The 19,337-nt window shown below is 34.7% G+C and overlaps 1 protein-coding gene across 3 annotated transcripts in view; it reads right to left on the reverse strand.

The window, feature by feature from the left end:
- Positions 1-1,710: 1,710 nt before the first annotated feature.
- The window catches only part of LOC140451365 (uncharacterized), a 48,683-nt gene continuing 31,056 nt past the window's right edge, over positions 1,711-19,337 (reverse strand). Inside the window, exons 6-8 of one of the 3 annotated variants that reach the window (XM_072545125.1) lie at positions 10,023-10,282; positions 5,095-5,304; positions 1,711-1,820 (exon numbers count right to left, since the gene is read on the reverse strand). In XM_072545125.1, coding sequence (XP_072401226.1) covers positions 5,119-5,304; positions 10,023-10,282 — 446 coding nt within the window. In that variant the 3' untranslated portion in view covers positions 1,711-1,820; positions 5,095-5,118. Of the gene's footprint in view, positions 1,821-1,874; positions 2,135-5,090; positions 5,305-10,022; positions 10,283-19,337 lie in introns of those variants that run through there. The other 2 variants (XM_072545123.1, XM_072545124.1) reach the window with 2 other exon arrangements.

Raw genomic sequence — 19,337 nt, forward strand, 5'->3', positions numbered from 1 at the left:
GAAAATTTTCCATGATTTTTTTTTTGGAAAACATACCACCAACCGTCGACAGCATAATGTAAACCTTGTGTATATCAATGTCTCGGATTAACGTTGGTGCTTCCGTCAAAAAGGAATGGAGGGACACAACGATCAAGAATCCACGAGATGCCTTCATAAAAGGGCTCTCTACTGGACTGCAAGCTCCAACCCAAAGATGTCCTGCGTTTGTTCTTATTCATGCTGGAAATGAAACTGGTTTTGCGGCATGGCCCGAATTAACTTTCTTGGCCAAAAAAGGAACCGAAGGAACACGAAGGAACACGACGAAATGGACATGGATCTATATGAAGAATGGTTTAAGAAGACGTTAATTCCAAATTGCCTAAAGACAAAGAAAACGTTGTCGCATAGAACAAGCTATCAATAATTGTAGAATAGATTCGAGATATGGGCAACTAATACATAATATATATGAAAATGCAACTATGATAGTACAACTGGACGAAAATACAAATCCCATCCCCATTAAGAGAGGAATGAGACAGGGAGACGTAATATCGCCAAAGCTTTTCAACCTAGCCCTAGAAGATGTCTTCAAAACTACAAATTGGTCAACCTATGGCATTAACGTTAATGGCAACAAGTTAAACCACCTCAGATTCGGTGACGACATAGTGATTATAGCGAGCACATTCGAGAAACTGCAAATTATGATGGGGGAACTAGCAGCCAGCTCCCAATACGTCGGCCTAAAAATGAATATGAAAAAAACAAAAATTATGACAAACACAGATGACCCCAGATGTGAGATCACACAGATCACCCCAGTAAATGACAGTAAATAGAAATTACTAGAAGAGCATGACTAACATGGGCAGGATTTGGAAAACTTAGTTGGATACTTAAGAACCGCAAAATACCCCAATACTTGAGGAGCAAAGTGTTCAACCAATGCATCCTTCCTTTCATGACATATGGATGTCAAACCTGGACCCTAACTAAGGAAAACATGAATAAACTAGCCACAACAGAAAGAACAATGGAAAGAGCAATGTTAGGTATACGACTGTCAGATAAAAAGAGTAACGACTGGGTAAAATCCAAAACAAAAGTCGAGGACATAACAACAAAAAGTGTCAAAACTTAAATGAGGCTAGACAAAAGACCAACGTTGAAATACTATAATACAACATTGGAGCCCTGACGAAAGTAAACGACCAAGAGGAAGACCACAGATGAGATGGGTTGATGACATTAAAAGAATATCCGGAACAAATTGAAAATATGTTGCTCAGGATAGAGACCGATGGAAGGAGTTGGGAGAGGCCTATGTCCAAACATGGACGACAGAAGGCTAAGAAGGAGAAGAAGACGTATTTTAGTATCTAGGCTCCAGTCGAGCCTAGTTGTAGTAGTCGGTAGTCGATCGGTTGTCTTCTAAATATTTTGTGTTAGATCGCAGATACTACGAGTCTGAGTACCAGTGTTCTATAAGATTTGTCTCTTCCGGGTTTATTTAAAAAAACTGAGTTGTTTATTTTTTATATTAGGTCTGTGTTTGTTGTCCATGTCTTTGGAATACTTATTATCTCGGATTTCTGCATAGTTGGACCGTGGTTGTTGTTTTTATGTTTTGTTTGATTCCTTTTTTAATTCCACCAGTACTTAAAAGCACAGTTTGTTGCCTGTTTTTTTCTACTGTTCGTTAGGTAACAATTAAAGAAAAAATACGCATATTTATCTATTTTATTAAAAAACATATAAAAATAAACTTAAATAAGCAATATAAGTGTCTTCGTTTTGCTAGTCACCAAACAATCACAATTGAATAACAGCACCTAAAAACATTACGTTGAATGAGTTTAACAATATTAACAACAAAAATAAAGAAGTAGGTATATAAAAAACGACTGTAGTAAGATTCGATATATTAATGTCTTTAATGACTGCGGTTTTATTACATGTAAAAACACGGGCCAAACATGACCCTTCATCATTAGCGTCTCTATTATTGGGTCATTACGAAAATAACATAAATATACTCATCATGATAACAGGTAGATACCACAACGCCGCAAATATACGAAAACATACTCTGGGACTGGTGTTTAGTCAGATCATAAATCTTTTAGGCTCTATGATCGAAACTATTCTAAAAAAGATCAGAAAATCAATTGTAATGTTCGTTTTAGTTTATATTTCAACAATATCAATAATTTCTTTAGTTCTTCTATTAACACGTTCAGCCCCGGGTGGCATCAATATGATGTCTCAATAAATAGTACTCTTGGGACAGTGAGGCACCACTCTAATGCCACACTACAGTTTTGTATTCGGGACACCGTGGCATCAACTGTGCCCCCATAGCTATATAAATTACATTTTAAGTTGGACAGAGTGGTCCAAGGAGCAAAATAATATTTCCTGATCGGATGTGAGGCGGTTTTTACGAAAGATATGGAAATTATAAAACTTTATGAAAAAAATAAAAGATTTTATTCAGAATGTGCAAAAATAATTATAATAATATAACACAAGAAATACAATATTGTTTTTTACATTGGTTGAACAAAAATTTAGAACGAGAACACTTGTTTTGAGCTTCCTTCCGCCCCAATTCATTCCTCATTCTGACGTAGCAAACCACACATCTTCTACAAGCTCATGACTGACATCGGTGTTATCGTTGATATTAGTTTCAATAGCGGATATTTCACCCAGTAGTTCTATAGCGCCTTCTGTTTTGAACTCTGTTATAGTCAATTTAGGTTGTGTAACCTGTGCATATACATAATGAGCATTCACCAAGGCACTACCAAACAATAATTCTGGGGCTAATTTCCTGTACCATTTATTCCCTCGTCTCAAGCAATGTGAATACGCTTTTTACTGATCTGAGAGATCAATAAAGGATTTTGAATCATTGTAATCAACAATCATTTTGGGCTTTTTAATTTCTTTGCCTTTGTATGGATTTGGGCTTTTTAATTTCTTTGCCTTTGTATGGACGTTTCAACATTTGATCCCCATGCTTTGTACTATTCATCAAGACATCCCTTTTGTCACACCATTTTAACATTACAACTCCGGAATTACTTTGTAAGGCAATTTTTTCATTTTTTTTTTTTTTTAGTTTTTTCTTGACAACCTCGGGACAATTCATTTTTCTGTTTGACCGAAAAACAGAAAGCCCAGTGCGTACAAGGTGAGTTGTACGGCTGAGCAAGGGTGACGCCGCTCGTATAATAATTATCTGTGAAGAGAGTACGACCACTATCTAACAACCCTTCCATAAGTGATAGAACAACAGATAAAGAGGCATTTTGACCACCCTGACTATCTTTTTTACAGTAAATTTTGAGCTCATAAGTGTAGCCGTTTTCTAAGCAAAGCTTATATAATTTGATACCAAATTTGTGTTTTTTACGGAGATATTTTGTGAAGCCGATCAAAATCCGGTGAGTTTGGTTGTGGCGCTGTTTCATTATTGTTGAAGTGAATATTTGAAAGTAATTGCTCAATAACTCACTTTGTGTGTTATTTTGGTAACAAATAAGTAATTTCTGCTCCAATAGTCGCGTAATCGTGGTGCTGTTGGTAATCCCATCCATATAGTTACCCCAAAAAATATTTCCATTTCTTTTCTTGTAGTTAGTATCCAACATTTACATTTAGATTTGGCTACAACAGGTAGGCCATTTATCTGTTGATCTGCGTATAAATTCGTTTGATCAACTATATAATTGATCAAGTCATCAATCACAAATAGTTTGTAAAAGAAATAAGGAGTTTCTGTAAAATTGTTGTAATATTCCAGTCTTACCCCAGAATTCTGAATAGTCTGCGGAAAATTTTTCAACTTAAAAGTGTCAACTTCGCTCCATAATAAATCTGAACTCTCCCCTTCATCTTCTTCTGCGACAAGAGCAAATGCAGAAATTACAGTATCTCTTGTCTGTTGTATCAGGTCATCGTAAACAGAAATTAGGTATGGCTTTCCAGAATGAACATAAAAGTTTAGTAAAACTTACCTCATTTTCAACGGCCCGTAACGCTATTTTTGGTATATCGCTAGGCGCTGTCACTGCAAGATTGCGTTCGTCTGGTACTTCACTGATGCCATGTAATTTTCTCAGTTTCCTAGCAATTTCTTCGGAATAATCCGAGGTTTCTGTGTCACTGAGTATATAATCATCTGATGATCCAGAATTTGCATAAGGGTCGTCCACTCCTACGTCTTCATCTGACATAAGCTCTTCGTATAAACTTTCAAGACTTTTCTGTTCTTTTTCGTAGGAATCCATCGAAAAAATTCGTGTAACTAATATTTTATAGTACACTCATACAATAACCGTACTCAAAGAGCACCGAACAAAGAATGACTCAGAATATAACGTCAAATACTTCCGTCGCTTCATACAAGAATGAACAAGTTTGAGGCATCACGTAAATGCCACGCTGTCCAGACAAACAAATTTATAGTTCTCGGACAGCGAGGCATCAATGTGATGCCTTAAAAATGTTGTGCAATAACTCGATTGTTAAATTTTTTTTTTTAATTAATCAGAAATGCGGAAAGGCATCCACGACTCCCGTCTTATTTACAAAAAATAAAATGCTAACCAATGGACAAGAAAAAAAATTATAATACCGGGGCTGAACGTGTTAAAATAACACTTTTTCTAATGTTCTACACCTAAACCGTTATGACCGTCTAGAGACGGTCTACTTTCTTTCTCATCTGGAGGTCAAAATATAATAAATATTTTTAAAAAATGAACATGAAATTAATTATAACACTCAATTTGCCCTAATTGGAAATTTTCAGATATTTTGAACCATTTAAAAAAACGTTTAGAGGGTTAAGAACACTCCACAAGAAAGACGCTTAAAATAACCACGTAATTTATTAATTTTAAGAGGATTCTGTTACAGTATTGCAGATTGAGTGGATTGACTTTTAAATAGGAATATGACAGTGACGTTCCATTGTCGCTGAAGCTTAATAAAGCCAAGCTATTCCTCATTTGATTCTCCCGATCTCAACTGCATTGATCGTGGTTGAGATCAAAGAGAATTAGATAAACAGGAACCACTTATCTTCTTACCTACTTCTAGAATTTCCTAGGATCACTTTTATTTTGGTTTTACTTTATTACTATTAACAGCTTCGCCATGATTGCCAAAAAAAGTGGGAGGCTTTTCGTTAAATCGTGTATATGACCACGGAACTGTATGATTTATAGAATCGACGCTACCTTTTCTTTGATTGTTCTCCCATCCTTCTATCACATCTGGAAATTTCAAATAACTGGAAGTTACCTAAAATATATTTAAATTTAGAATAAAAATATGTATATAAAGGGTGAGTTTTTAGTGCGACATCGGTCAATAATTCCATTATGGTATAGAATATTCAAAGAAACTTATTTAGAAAAAAATTAGGCAATGATATTCTCCAGGCTTGAATAATATGCAAAATTCTACAGGGCGATTAATAACTATTTGGTAAAGCAAACAAACAATTTTTCAAATAGGACATCCTGTATACTTTTTCATAACTAGATTTCCCTTATTATCCCTGTTCTTACAATATGAAATTTTATACTACTATACAGGATATTTAACGAACTACGACCATTTTTATTTGGTGTATATCGCGGTTGAATTCCCAGTTTTTTTCCAACACCTGGCGTAGGACGAATATCTGGTCTATGGTCGACCTTCCCGGTCTGAATCAGCTTTGGTACTCGCCTATTATTTCCTCTGCGTATGGATTTAGCCGTCTAGACAGTATTACGTTGTACACTCGCGATCATAAAATCCGGGTCATCTTGAAAATTTCAAGTTTCTTAAATATTTTTGCCTCTGGTGCAATAATAACCTTTTTTTTTGGCTAATGTATTTTTTATTTGTCATCAATGTTTGTTTTGAAAGAAAAAAAGATGGTTTTTTTATTGTTTTTATTGAAAAAAACTGAAAACAAATTAAATTGTTGATAAAACAGACATACGAAAAAATATGGAAAATACAGAACGTGGTAAAAAATCAGTGAAATTTCAATGACCAATATCGTGTATTGCCTCCCCTTGCTCTAATATCCTCTTGCAGACGACGGGGCATACTCTCAATTTTTCTCCGGATTACATGTTGTGGTATGTTATTCCACTCTCTCACTAACATATCCTTAAGCTCCTGTGCGTTGGTAGGAGGAGGTGTATGGGTTTGAATACGTTTTTTCAAATCGTCCCAGAGATGTTCGATGGGATTCAGGTCCGGAGACCTAGCTGGCCAGGCTACCCTCGTAATTCCAACTTCGTCCAAGCATTACATACTGATCCTGGCAACGTGCCATCGCACGTTGTCCTGCATAAAAACGGCGTTTTCTCCACGCCCTGCCATGTTGGGCATAACATGTTCTTCTGGAATCTCTGTAATGTACCTTCGTGCAGTTAGGGACCCATTTTCAATGAAGGGTAATTCTGTGTGGAAGTCGGAAGATATACCTCCCCAAGCCATGACCGAGCCTCCACCAAATGGCATTCTTGGAGCAATGCAAGCTTGTGAAAATCGTTCACCGGTTCTCCTCCAAACTCTTACACGTCCATCGGATCCAGTTAGGCAGAAACGGGATTCATCTGAGAATAACACTTTGCTACAATCCTTAATTTCCCAATGCGCGTATTGTCGAGCAAAAGCTAGTCGTGCAACTCGAGGCACCCGGCGAAGTGGCGGTCTTCTAGCCATTACCCGAGAAGATAGTCAAGAAGAACAAAGTCTTCTTCTGACTGTTGCAACACTAAAATTGCGATTTCGTACTTCCTCTAGACGATTTTGATGCATAACCGCTGTTGAGGTCCGGTTTCGTAAAGACTGAAACACAAGGAAACGGTCATCTAGTGCCGTGGTCGTTCTTCTTCGTCCAGAGCCAGGTCACCTGGTTAGCAAACTTGCCTCCTGAAAGCGTTGAAGCACTCGTTGAACCGTAGAAAGGCTTACGCCAACAATTCTTGCGACTTGCCGTTGAGTGTGACCGTCTTCCACAAGTGCAACAATTTGTGCCGTTTCAGCAGTCAAAGGCATTTTTGTCAAAAAATAAACACTAATAATGGCACTAATAAACACTAATGGTGGCAATAATAAACATTTGTCCGTTGCATTTGAACAGAAAGTCGAAGCACAAACGAGACATTTAAAACAAGCGGAGTTACAGGTAGCGTTCATTTTGGGAAGTGTGCACTTTACCGCGAAATCGGCACTATTGGAATTCTTTGTTACAAAGGAAACCGCAACAATTCTCAGAAACATGCATTAGTTTGTATTTGTGTTATTATTATTTACGATAAAGCTCGTTAAAAATGAAATATCGGTGATTTTCAAGGTGACCCGGATTTTATGATCGCGAGTGTATTTATTAACGATATTCCTCTAAAGTTCCGACATATTTGCTTGTCTCCCTTCTTGTGGATAGGTACTATATGGCTTTCATGCCAATGTTTTGATATTTCTTCTCGTTCCCAGACTTCTCTTATAAGATGATATATCTCAAGGTGAAGCTTTTCTCCCCATTTTTTTTAGTAGTTCCACCTATATGGCGTCTGGGCCTGGGACTTTATAATTTTTTAGGGACGAAATTGCGGACTTTACTTCAGCTAGTGCGGGCCCTGGTATTTCAGGTTCGGCTAACTGGTACTGTCTTTGTTGTCCTGTCGTTGTGGGTTTTTCTGTATTTAGGAGTTGCTCAAAATACTTTCTCCATTGGCGGCTTATCTCCTTGTCGTCTGTGAGCAATTGTCCTGCATCGTCTTTTATAAATCTTGGGCTGTTGGTCGTGTTGCCCTTCATTGTATTTAGGTCCTAATAAAACTGTCTAGACTGACCGGATCTATGTTCCTCCTCCAGTTGCTGTATTCGCGCTTCTAGGTACTGTTTCTTTTTTCTTCTCAAAAGTCTTCTCGTATGAGTCCTTACTCTGTTGTAGTCTTCTCTGTTCTCATCTGTGGGGCGTGTTAGTAACTCTAGCCTCTTGATTGCTTTCTGATGTTCGCTTTCTGATGATTGCTTTGTTCGCACTCCTGGTCAAACCACTGGTTTTTCTTCTTGTTATTCCTTTCTTTTCCTATAGTTTCCGCTGTGGCACTTTCTATGGCGTTCGTTATATTTTGCCATTTCTGGTCTATGGTCAATTCTGGCGTTGATGTTTCTTCTTCTTCCATTGTCTGCAATTTGTTTTGGAACAGTGCCTAATATTGGCGTTTATTATCAGGTAGATTGAGCCTTGAAATGTCCCATCTATTTCCTTGTTGGCGTTGCTTTGGCTGTCTCGTCTTTAGTCTTGTTCTCATTTTTGTTCTGACCAGGAAGTGGTCAGAGTCACTTTCTGTTCTGTGTTGTAGAGCCAAATGATGATGATGATGATGATGATGATGATGACCATTTTTATTTCAAAATTGCTATGAAATAAACACACTGTATATAAAAAAAGAAATAAATAAATAACTATTCATTTTACACAATAAGGTGAACAACATGTTCTAGTTTTTAAATTTAGTTTAATAGAAACCATTAACAAATATTCGTATACAGGGTGAACTATTAAAGAAAATTACAATTTTCTCATATTTTTTACCGTCTATAACCCTATATTTTATTTTTTTTAAGATTGCGTATCCATCTTCTATCCATCGGCGTTAGACAATGCATTAACATTTTTTAGTACAGGCATTTGTCATTTCTTGCCAGCCCGAACCTGTAAAGGTCAGGAATTAATCGTAACGCTGATCTCAGGCCAGGATTTAGTACCTTTGTCCACTGCGCCACCCTCCCCATCTCGTTCCATCCCTGTTGCCACACGATAGTGGACCTTTCCATATATTTTTTTAAATGTTCCCTTGCTATGTCTTCTTTCTCCTTCCTTCACTAACATGTGAGGTGCTTTCTCTACGACATTGTTAAAACTGCCTTAACGAGACGAAGTGCCGCGTAGAGAACGATCGATTGTCCAACATAGGAAAGGGCCCTATTCTTTTTCATTTTATACCTTCAGAGTTGGGTAAACTCCTCCCAGCGCGACGGATCTCATTGCAGCTCTGCTGGTCATCACCTTTATGTGCTCCGTTTTAAATCAGAATTCCACCTAAATTTCTTTGGAGCTAATCTCCTTTCTGTACATTTGAATGATATTCCGTCTTTTTTTTTGGTCCCTTGAGAACTATCATCTTACCTTCAGTCATTTCTGGTCATGCATTGTCATTTAATGTTCGATTTAGTTACACGCTATGGCACTCCAGCTGTCTTATCAACCACCACTCCAAATTCTTCTACAATGTTTCTCTCTACCAAATAATCCAAGACCACATTCATCAAGTAACCCGAAAACATTTTCTCTCGTAAACTTGTCATTACCTCTTTTCATTTTAAGGCATTGAAAGCATTTCGGATTAAGAATCTAGTCAAACAGTACTAGGATCACCCATTTCTGATCTTCCAGAATACTTGCATCACCACAGCAATCATGCTCCTGTTCTTTCTAAAGTCGTACTGCGTGTCTTCTTCCTTTGAGAATAGCAGAAGCCTTAAGATCTTTCGGTGTTCAACGAGTCCAGGAATCCTCCATGCCCTTAGGGCAATCAATATTTCTTTGAGTTCGTTGATGGTAAATGGTACAGCTCGTTTGGATTCTTCGTCCCACTCAGTCCATGCGAGTAGGAAGATAGGAACAGTTTTCAGGAAACCTTAAGCTTCTTGTCCAGTTGCATCTTATATAGATGGGATGTTTTGAACAGGTTCACGAATTTTTAGAAAAAACTATGTTTGCCTTTTACTAAAGTTTTACTCATTGGAAATATCTCATCATCATCATATTCTATCGTTTAAACATAAAAACAGTAGGAAATTTGTTAGATGGCCATATTACCGTACATAGCCATATTACCTACACCTACCTTATTTCCCCTAGAATGCAAAGTTTGGTTTCTGGTAAATAAATATATAAAAAATATATTCTTCTATCCATATAATGCAATACCTAAAATACAAACCTTCGGGCTACTGTGATTTGAAGACATAGAGTCGATACTGTATCGGGTAGTACTGACACATGCAACTGGTTGTGGACTGTCCAGAGATGGTTTTCTGTGCCTTGCAGACATTCTTATGTTTTCGCCGAAATTATTATCGTTATCCGATTTTGCCGAAGCACTGCTCATACTACTAGTACTTTCTTCGTTTCCATAAAATAATTGCCATTGTCTAATCCGTGATTCTGTGGAGTTGTGTGCACCTGATCGATAAGATTTGCCTAAAAATATTTACATAATTATTATTAACGCTTTATGTTAATGATTTATCTACAAAAAGTTATTTTATCAGCTGTTCTATACTGATTACTAGACTTAAGCAAATATGCAAATTGGATATTTTGCGTATAATGCATAAAAAATGCAAAAATGTCAAATTTTGCATATTTTTATAAAAGTGAGCATAAAGTGCATATAATTTGAAAATTTGGTGTTAACTATATATTTTTATATTCAAACTTACAGATCTCATGAAAATGCCAATATTTAATTTTGTTTTATAATCACTTGGTATTCAAATTCTTGGTATAGTAACTAATAAAAGACAGTGGCTTATAGTTTTGTCACGTTTTGTCCTGGAATTAAGGGTTTGTATTTGCCAGTTTAGGTCTCTAGGTAAAAATTTTTATTTTGACGGTCAGTTTCACTTGGTTTTAGTTTTTTTATAAAATTGGAGGCGTAAAGAACGTGCATTTCTAATTGTGAATAATTATTGTGCTTTGAAAATGCCGAAAATAAGCAATGTTTCAACTTGGATAAAACCTACAAAGAGCTATCTATGGATATGGATAAAGTTAATTGCTCATGTTGTAGCAAAACCGTGAGTACATACGTATTATTTTTTATTTTATTTTAAAAATTTACACCGTGGTACAAACAAAGATTGCTTGTGTGAGTCCATTTCAAAAGGTAAAAGAAATAATAAATTAGACTTACTCACAATCAATTTAATTTAACTATCCAGACGACCGGTTTCGCTTTCTACAATATGCAAAGCATCTTCAGGTCTCGATACAAAGTTAAATAAATGATGCCGGTACTCTATTAATTGATGGTTGAAAGAACATGGTTCAAACTATCCTGTATTGTTGATTGGAGAACTTAAGTCTGCTATTTTAATTGTTTGACAGTAAACGGGGAAGTTCTTGAGGAGACAGATTTTATCCAATGAAGTAGAGATAGGTGTAATGTGATTGTTTGTTAGATGAAAGTAATGTTCCATACCATTGAGTTATTTAAAAGTTATTTATATTTATTCTAGAGATATATTTATGAAATGTGTGGTGTTTATTGAGATTTTATTTTATGAAGGTGACAGTTGTAAGACAATGAATGACATTAGATGTACAAATTGTGTGGGTGTGCAATTCTTTCAACTTGTAATTATCAAATTTCATATAGTTATGTATTTATGTAGTTATATATTTTCTAGATAAATATGCATATGCATATAGTTATGCGCATATTTCATACTTTTTTATTTGCATTTGCCTAAGTCTACTGATTACACAAAAAGTGTTTTATACATGTATCTATCTATATAACTTTAATTTATTATTTTTTATTAAAGCTTCTTCAGATACCACCAGACTACTCGTGCTCTTGCTGGTACTCAGGCTTTAACTTGCAATTAATTCCTAAAATATTTTTGGTTAGGTGGCGCTGTATTAAATTCCAAATCCAACAAGTTTGGAACATTTTGTAACAGGATAACAGGAATACGAGAAGATCGTCCGATTCTTTATCGGTTTAATGAGGCTGCCGATGTGTCTTACAGTTTCGTGCTCTGTTCATTCCACGCTTATCTCATAGATGGCACAGGCAGTCATGCTAAATATTATTGTTTACGTAAAATATAACAAATTTTATGCACAATATATATACAGATTTATTTTTTTAGTTTTTGATTTAATAAATTTTACTTTATCATTAAATATTAAAATTAAAAAGGACATCATTTGAAGTGAAACATCTGCCACGATGTTACCTAGTTTACATTGTTTCAGGCATTTAGACGTTGATAAAAAATTAATCTTTTAAAGGATTTATAGATATATTATACTAATATAATATTAGTTTTCTTTTGCTTGTTGCATAATTTTCTTATAACTAACTTTTTTCAATCTATCAACAAATCAATTTGTTAACCAGTTTTATTGCATTCCGTTATGCTATCAATAGGAAAAAATATATTTCTGGCAACATGGTAGGAACAAATTCACTTTACAACTTTATCTATTTACCGACAGGTGACGCTAGTATTAGATATGAAAATGTATGATAATTTTAATAAATATAATATAGATAAACTGTTCAAAATATATTGATTAGATTGTAAACATATAGCAGGATTTATAAAATATTAATATTTGTATATAACACATTTCTAGTTTGAGATTTTCTTTAAAAACTTAATAAGTAGATGCCATGTTGTCGGGCTGCCATTTAGAAGGCGTGTTCTAAGTATATGGGCAACTGACTGAAGCCAAGCCTCACACCGACTGATTATTGGGAGGATCTTCTGGATTTTCTGTTACCCGACTGCTAAAGTTGGTAGACAGAAGTGAAATCAAAGGTTGGGTATTGATGGAGGAAAAAAGAAACAAAGGAGTGAGTGAGTGAGTGTCTGTCCTTTAGGGATAATCTTAGATTGGGATAGATTCTTCTAGACTGTTAGAAGCATGTATGAGCCTGGTAAACTAACGAAAATAGAACAAGAAATGATGCGACTTAAGATCGACATATAAGTGACACAAGATGACTCGACTCCGGCGAACTAAATACAACCAATGGTCGACTTTTCTACTCTAGTAGTACCGACAGCCCATCGGTATGAAGTAGCAATTAATGTCAGTAAATAAGTTGCAAAATCAGTTGTAGGCTTAATACCAATATCGGAAAGAATTATGTTAATACAAATGATAACAACACATGGGAAATTAAACCTTATTCAGATTTATGCGCAACCGCCGATAAAACAGACGCAGAAATTGAAAAATTTTACGATGACCTTCAAAAAACCCTACAAAATACAACATCTAGAGATATAACAGTAGTCATGGGTGATTTTAACGCCAAAGTTGGAGAAGGAAGATGTGAGTCTACTGTAGGACCATATGGACTCGGTGTTCGAAATAAGAGAGGAGAACGCCTTATAGAATTCTGCCTAGAACATAATCTTGCGGTAATGAATACTTTCTTCAAACTGCCTAAACTACGCCTTTACACTTGGAAATCGCCAGCTGACAAGGTCGATAAAATCGTTAGAAACCAAATTAACTATATTTTAATAAACAACAGATACCGAAACGCAATACAATCGGTGAAAGCGTACCCAGGTGCAGACGTGGCGTCGGACCACAATACTCGGATAGCAAAATTCCAACTTCACTTAAAAAAGATACAAAAAATACAAAAGTGATAAACTAAAAATACAAAAATTAGAATCAGAAGACGTCAAAGAAAAACTGACACAAGAAATTAATGCAAACCTAGAATCCACACCAGAATCAATTGGTGATGATGTAGAACAACAGTGGCAATTCCTTAAAAATGCAATTATCGAACCAAGTCGCAGAGAACTCACAACAACCAGATGCAAGAAAGGAGATTGGACGACAGAAGAAATCTTGGAAATGATGGAGGACAGAAGAAGGCAAAAGAATATCAACATAACTCAGTATCAACAGCTGCATAATCAAATAAGAGAAGCTAAAGAAACTTATTTCGCTGGAAAATGCCAATAAATAGAAGACTTACAAAACAAATATGATAACTTCAATCTCCATAAGAAAGTTAAAGAATTAGCTGGGGTAATAAAACAAAAAACTTCAAGCATACTAAAGGACAAACAATTAAACAATTTAGTGGAGACAGAACAAAAATTAGGAAGATGGAAAGAATATATAGAGGAATTATTCCATGACCAGAGACAGGAAAATACATAGGAAGATAATCAGAGTAAAGACGAGGGACCTGAAATAACAAAGTCAGAAGTTATGCATGCAGTAAAGTCCATAAAAAATAATAAAGCTGCTGGTCCAGATGAAATACCAAGTGAATTGCTAAAACTGGTCAATGAAAAAAACATAGATCTTTTAGTTCAGCTACTGAACACAATCTATTCCACAGTAATCATTCCACGTGAAATGCTGACATCAACATTTATTCGTCTACCAAAGAAAGTAAATGCCAAAGAATGTAGTGATTATCGAACGATCAGTCTAATGTCACATACCTTAAAAACCCTGCTAAAAATCATCCATAATACAATACACGCTAAGCTGGAGATGGATATTAGTGATTCCCACTTTGGATTTCGGAATGGAGTGGGCACAAGAGAGGCACTATTTTCTTTTAACGTGCTGGCCCAAAGATGTTTGGATGTTAATCGAGATCTTTATGTATGCTTTATAGACTACAACAAGGCATTCGATAAGGTAAAGCATGACCGACTTATAAAAGTACTCAAAAACAAGAATCTGGATGTTAGGGATGTAACATTGATATCAAATTTATACTACAGCCAACGATCAAATGTGAAAATTGGAAGAGAAGTGTCAGAAGAAGTGGAGATAAGGAGAGGGGTCAGGCAAGGTTGCATACTGTCGACGTTATTCTTTAATATATATTTTGAAGAAATCATACAAGAAGCTTTGGTAAACGAGACAGTCAGCATAAAAGTGAACGGAAGTGTAATTAACAACATTAGGTATGCCGACGATACAGTCATAATAGAGGACAACTTGGGAGACTTAGAGAGAATAATGAACAAAATATTAAGATACAGTGGAGAATACGGACCCTCTCTTAACATAAAAAAACCAAATTCATGAAAATTAGCAAGAACAAAAATACAAACGAAATATTAATGGTAGGCGGCCAGCAGATTGAGAGACTAAAAAAATATACTTACTTGGGAACGATAATCACAGAAAATAACGATTATACTGCAGAAATAAGAGTCAGAATTGAAAAAGCACGTGCCAACTTCGTGAAAATGAAAAAGATTTTATGCAGCAAATATCTGACATTGGCCCTCAGAATAAGGCTAATTAAATGCTACGTACACAGTGTACTCTACTATGGAGCTGAATCATAGATAAACCGGAATACAATAAATCGACTTAACGCGTTTGACATATGGACATTTAGAAGATTGTTAAGGATTCCATGGGTAGATAGAGTCACAAATACAGAAGTGTTAAGGAGAATAGGCAGAGAAAGGGAAATGGAAAATACAATAAAAGGAAAGAAAATTGCAATATCTCGGACATAATTATGATGAGAGGCGAAAGATACAACATCTTGAGACTCATAACTCAAATAAAAGTAGAGAGTAGGAGAAGCGTAGGAAGAAGACGCGTTTCCTGGTTGAAGAACCTGAGAGGGTGGTTTGGTTGCAGCTCAGGGCAATTGTTCAGAGCAGCTGCCTCGAAGGTCAGAATAGCCATGATGATTGCCAACCTTCGTCGAGGAGATGGCACTTAAAGAAGAAGACTGGATAAAGAATTGGGATGATTGATCATATATATTATGTCCTTTTTGAGAGCAGTTCCATTATTTCTTCCATACTATTTAATTATTTGGTGTGGATTTCGACACGGAACATCTGCGTTGGTGTTGGATTTGCCTTTTTGTATACAACTTCGTAGTCAAATTCTTCCAACTTTAAACTTTATCTTACAAGCTTTGAGTTTGGATCTTTAAATGAAAATAGCCATTCTAGAGGTCGACGGTCGAATAAAATTTAGAAATTTTCGTCCAAAAAGGTATGGGAGGTATTTAGTGTCCGAAACAATTGCTAACCGAAAATTTGAATTCCGTTTTATTTAAAGTTCTAGATGAGTAGGAGATGGATTTGTCGTTTTCTATTGAATACTGTGACAGAATGGCTCCTGTATCGAAGTTACTTACATCAGTCGTAAAGTTGGTGAAGTATGGATATTGCAGAAGTGGTTCTTTGATCCATGAACGTTTGCAACTATTAATACAGTTTAAGAAATCTTGTGTTTTCAATTTTAGCATCCTTTTAAGACATGTGTGGTAAGTGGTTTTGTGGTTTTGTCAAAATCTTTCATGAATTTTCTATAATAACTAAGTTATCCTAAAGATCATCGAATTTCCTTTGTTGTTTTTGGTATTGGATGGTCTATGATGGCTCTAATCTTAGCTGGGTTTGGTTGGATTTATTCCTTCACATGGTCTAAAAAATTGACTTCCTTCTTGAGAAATTCACATTTGTCAACTTGTATTTTAAATCTTGTTTCTCGTAGTGTTTCAAACATGAACGTCGTCAGTAGATAGAGTAGGTTGTGAGGTGTAGGTAGTGAAGTCAACTTTTGTTTATAAGATGTAGTATCAGGATAACAGAAATGCGAGAAAACTCTCCGGCTTGTCCTCTGGTTAACTTTAGTCCATCTACTTTGTACACGCCCCCAAAATGGTGGCCCGACATTGTAATATTAAAATTTTAAAGAAAATGTAAAAAATAGAACTGTTTTATATAAAAATAATATATATTTAATATTATTTGGCAGACAGTTATATTAAAACAGACAGTATATTTAGGTACATTATATTACATGATAACAATTAATTGTTTCAAGCTACTGCCACCTATTGGCGGTTTGTAAAACTTAAAATTTATTCAACGCTATGCAAATGAAACTGTGTCTTCAAAATACATATTTTTTTTTAACGCTAGATGACGTAAGCAGTGAAGCTGGAATTAAATGTTAAATACATAAATATAATTTGGAACATTGAATTAGGTAGGTATAAACATTTACCTAGGTATATTAAAATAAAATATAATTTCATAATTTAAAGCACAATTTGACGAATGATGCTGGTAATAATTTTAATAGAAATAACACACCGGGGTCGAAAGTAACAGGCGGCGAAAGTACCTAACAACTCAAGTATCTGAAACCACGAAAACAATAACAGTGCTTGCGCTAGTTTTGTAAACTGACAAAACTGCCGACTACCATATAATATATAATATATACATGGTATGTTAAAGTATTTAGCCTGATGCTTATTTTGCGCCATCTATCTACGAGGTAGATTAATAGGCAAACAGAACCAGTGCAAAAGAAAACTGTAAAGATGTCGCTAAAGTTAGAAAGTGTTACCCGATCTATTGGTATTTCTATTATCCTGATACTAAACTTCGCAAGGAGAATTTGTGCAAAAATGTCAAAAATGGTGTTGGTTTGTGTGTTATGGGATAAAAATAATTTTCAAAAGTCCTGCTATTTATACAGGGTGGTCCTTAAGTAATTGTACAAAAAGAAACAGTAGATTCTACACTTTAAAATATTACGATTTAAGCCAAATTGCTTTAATAAAATGTTGATATTAAGAAAGATACAGGGTGTTAAAGTGCAAAATTAAAATTTTATTTTTCGCTATAACTTTAACGTTTGTAAACATTTATGTATAAAAATTTACAACTGGGTACTTTTAAATATAAGAAATTAAAATTTGATGCATACTTTGATGTAACTGATAGAGGGCGCTACTTATGCCACATATGTGGTATAAATTTGCACTTAACTTTTTTGCTCTTTAAGTTACCTGTATTTGGGATAAAAAATATTAAAGATTCATTATTTTAACAAAAAAAAGGTATACTTTTTAATAACTTCAAAACTCAACAGTTTTCGAGATAATCGCATTTTAAAAATCAGCTGCATAGTTCTGATCTAAGGCAATTACTCCAGGCAACGAAGAAAAAATAGACAAAAACATTAATACTTCTGAATTTTGGTATAAAATACATTTAACTAAAGTTAATAGTAAACGAAATATTAAATAAAATAAATATATCAGCAGGATAATTAATAATAGGATTTGACAAAATAACAGAATAATAGGATTTTACATCAAACATTTTACGTTTTATGTTAAATTAAAGTCATAATCAAAACATTTTGTTTACAAACCAAATTAAGAAATAGTTAAACTAAATAACATAACTTTTTGTAAAAGTAAGTGTTCGATACGTCCACCATTTTCTTTAATTCATTTGTCAATATCTTCCATAAAAGATTGTCTCATATTAAATAGCATCGTTGGTTCAAGAGAATTTGCTGCAGTATTTATTTCTTCCCATAGTTGGTTGCGAATGTTTATGGGATTCTTATAGACACGTTGTTTTAATGCGCCCCATACACCAAAATCAAGCGGATTAAATTCGGGGCTACGTGGTGGCCATAATGTATAATGGATGAATATATCGATGATATTACTTATTTATATGATTACGTTACAGCTTATGAGTAACTATAATTACATATCGAACAAATGGACTATTATGATTTACTAACGAACTAATATTATGCTGAACTAAATTGCCTGTGTGTTTACTATATTTATAATAATATCGGTTATTAGGAACACGATCATGTTTTTGTAAAAATGCCGAGTCTTTCAGGTTAGATTTGTAGCAAAAGTATTATGAAACAGGACACATATGTGTTATTAAATAGGTACCTGTGCTCTAGTTTCTATTTGTCCTAATAAAAATAAGTCAACAATTTACGTAATGAACAATAAGTATTCTTTTCGGATTTTTTATGAATTAAATAATTATATCAATATCTCACCACACTGCCAAGGAATATGACTACCACGACCAATCCAACGTTCAGAAAAGTTGTATTTAAGTTGCATATTTATGTTGCATAAACCACACATTTTGGGTTTTTAGCATTTTAAAATAGAGAAAAAGTAATACAACGCCATTATAGAAACTTAAGAAGCGATAGCAAAGGGAAATTGTAAACATGATGACGGCCAACGTCTGAATACGGAGACGGCACCTAAAGAAGGAGATGCAATATCTTTTCTCCAATAAGACATTGGACATATAACAAAGCATTTTGTGATGTTACATTATCATCTTTGAGTTGTTTTAATAAGAATAAACTATGAATTATACTTATCTACAGGTATTCAGTGCTTTACCGCACAAATATCATACTAAGAATTATTGTGCAGCTGACTTATAAAATGCATTTATCTCGAAAACTGTTAAATTTTCATGTTACTATCAAGTATACCTTTTCTTTGTAAACGTAATGTATCTTTAATATTTTTTAACACAAATAGAGCTAACTTAAAGAGCAAAAAAGTTAAGCGCTAATTTATGCCACAAATGTGGCATATGTGGCGCCCCCTATTAGTTACATTAAAGTAGGTATAAAATTATAATTTATCCTTCTCAAAAGCATCCAACTGTAAATTTTTGTTCAAAAATATCTACAA

This window comes from Diabrotica undecimpunctata, chromosome 9, assembly GCF_040954645.1.
Source record: "Diabrotica undecimpunctata isolate CICGRU chromosome 9, icDiaUnde3, whole genome shotgun sequence".
NCBI lineage: Eukaryota > Metazoa > Arthropoda > Insecta > Coleoptera > Chrysomelidae > Diabrotica > Diabrotica undecimpunctata.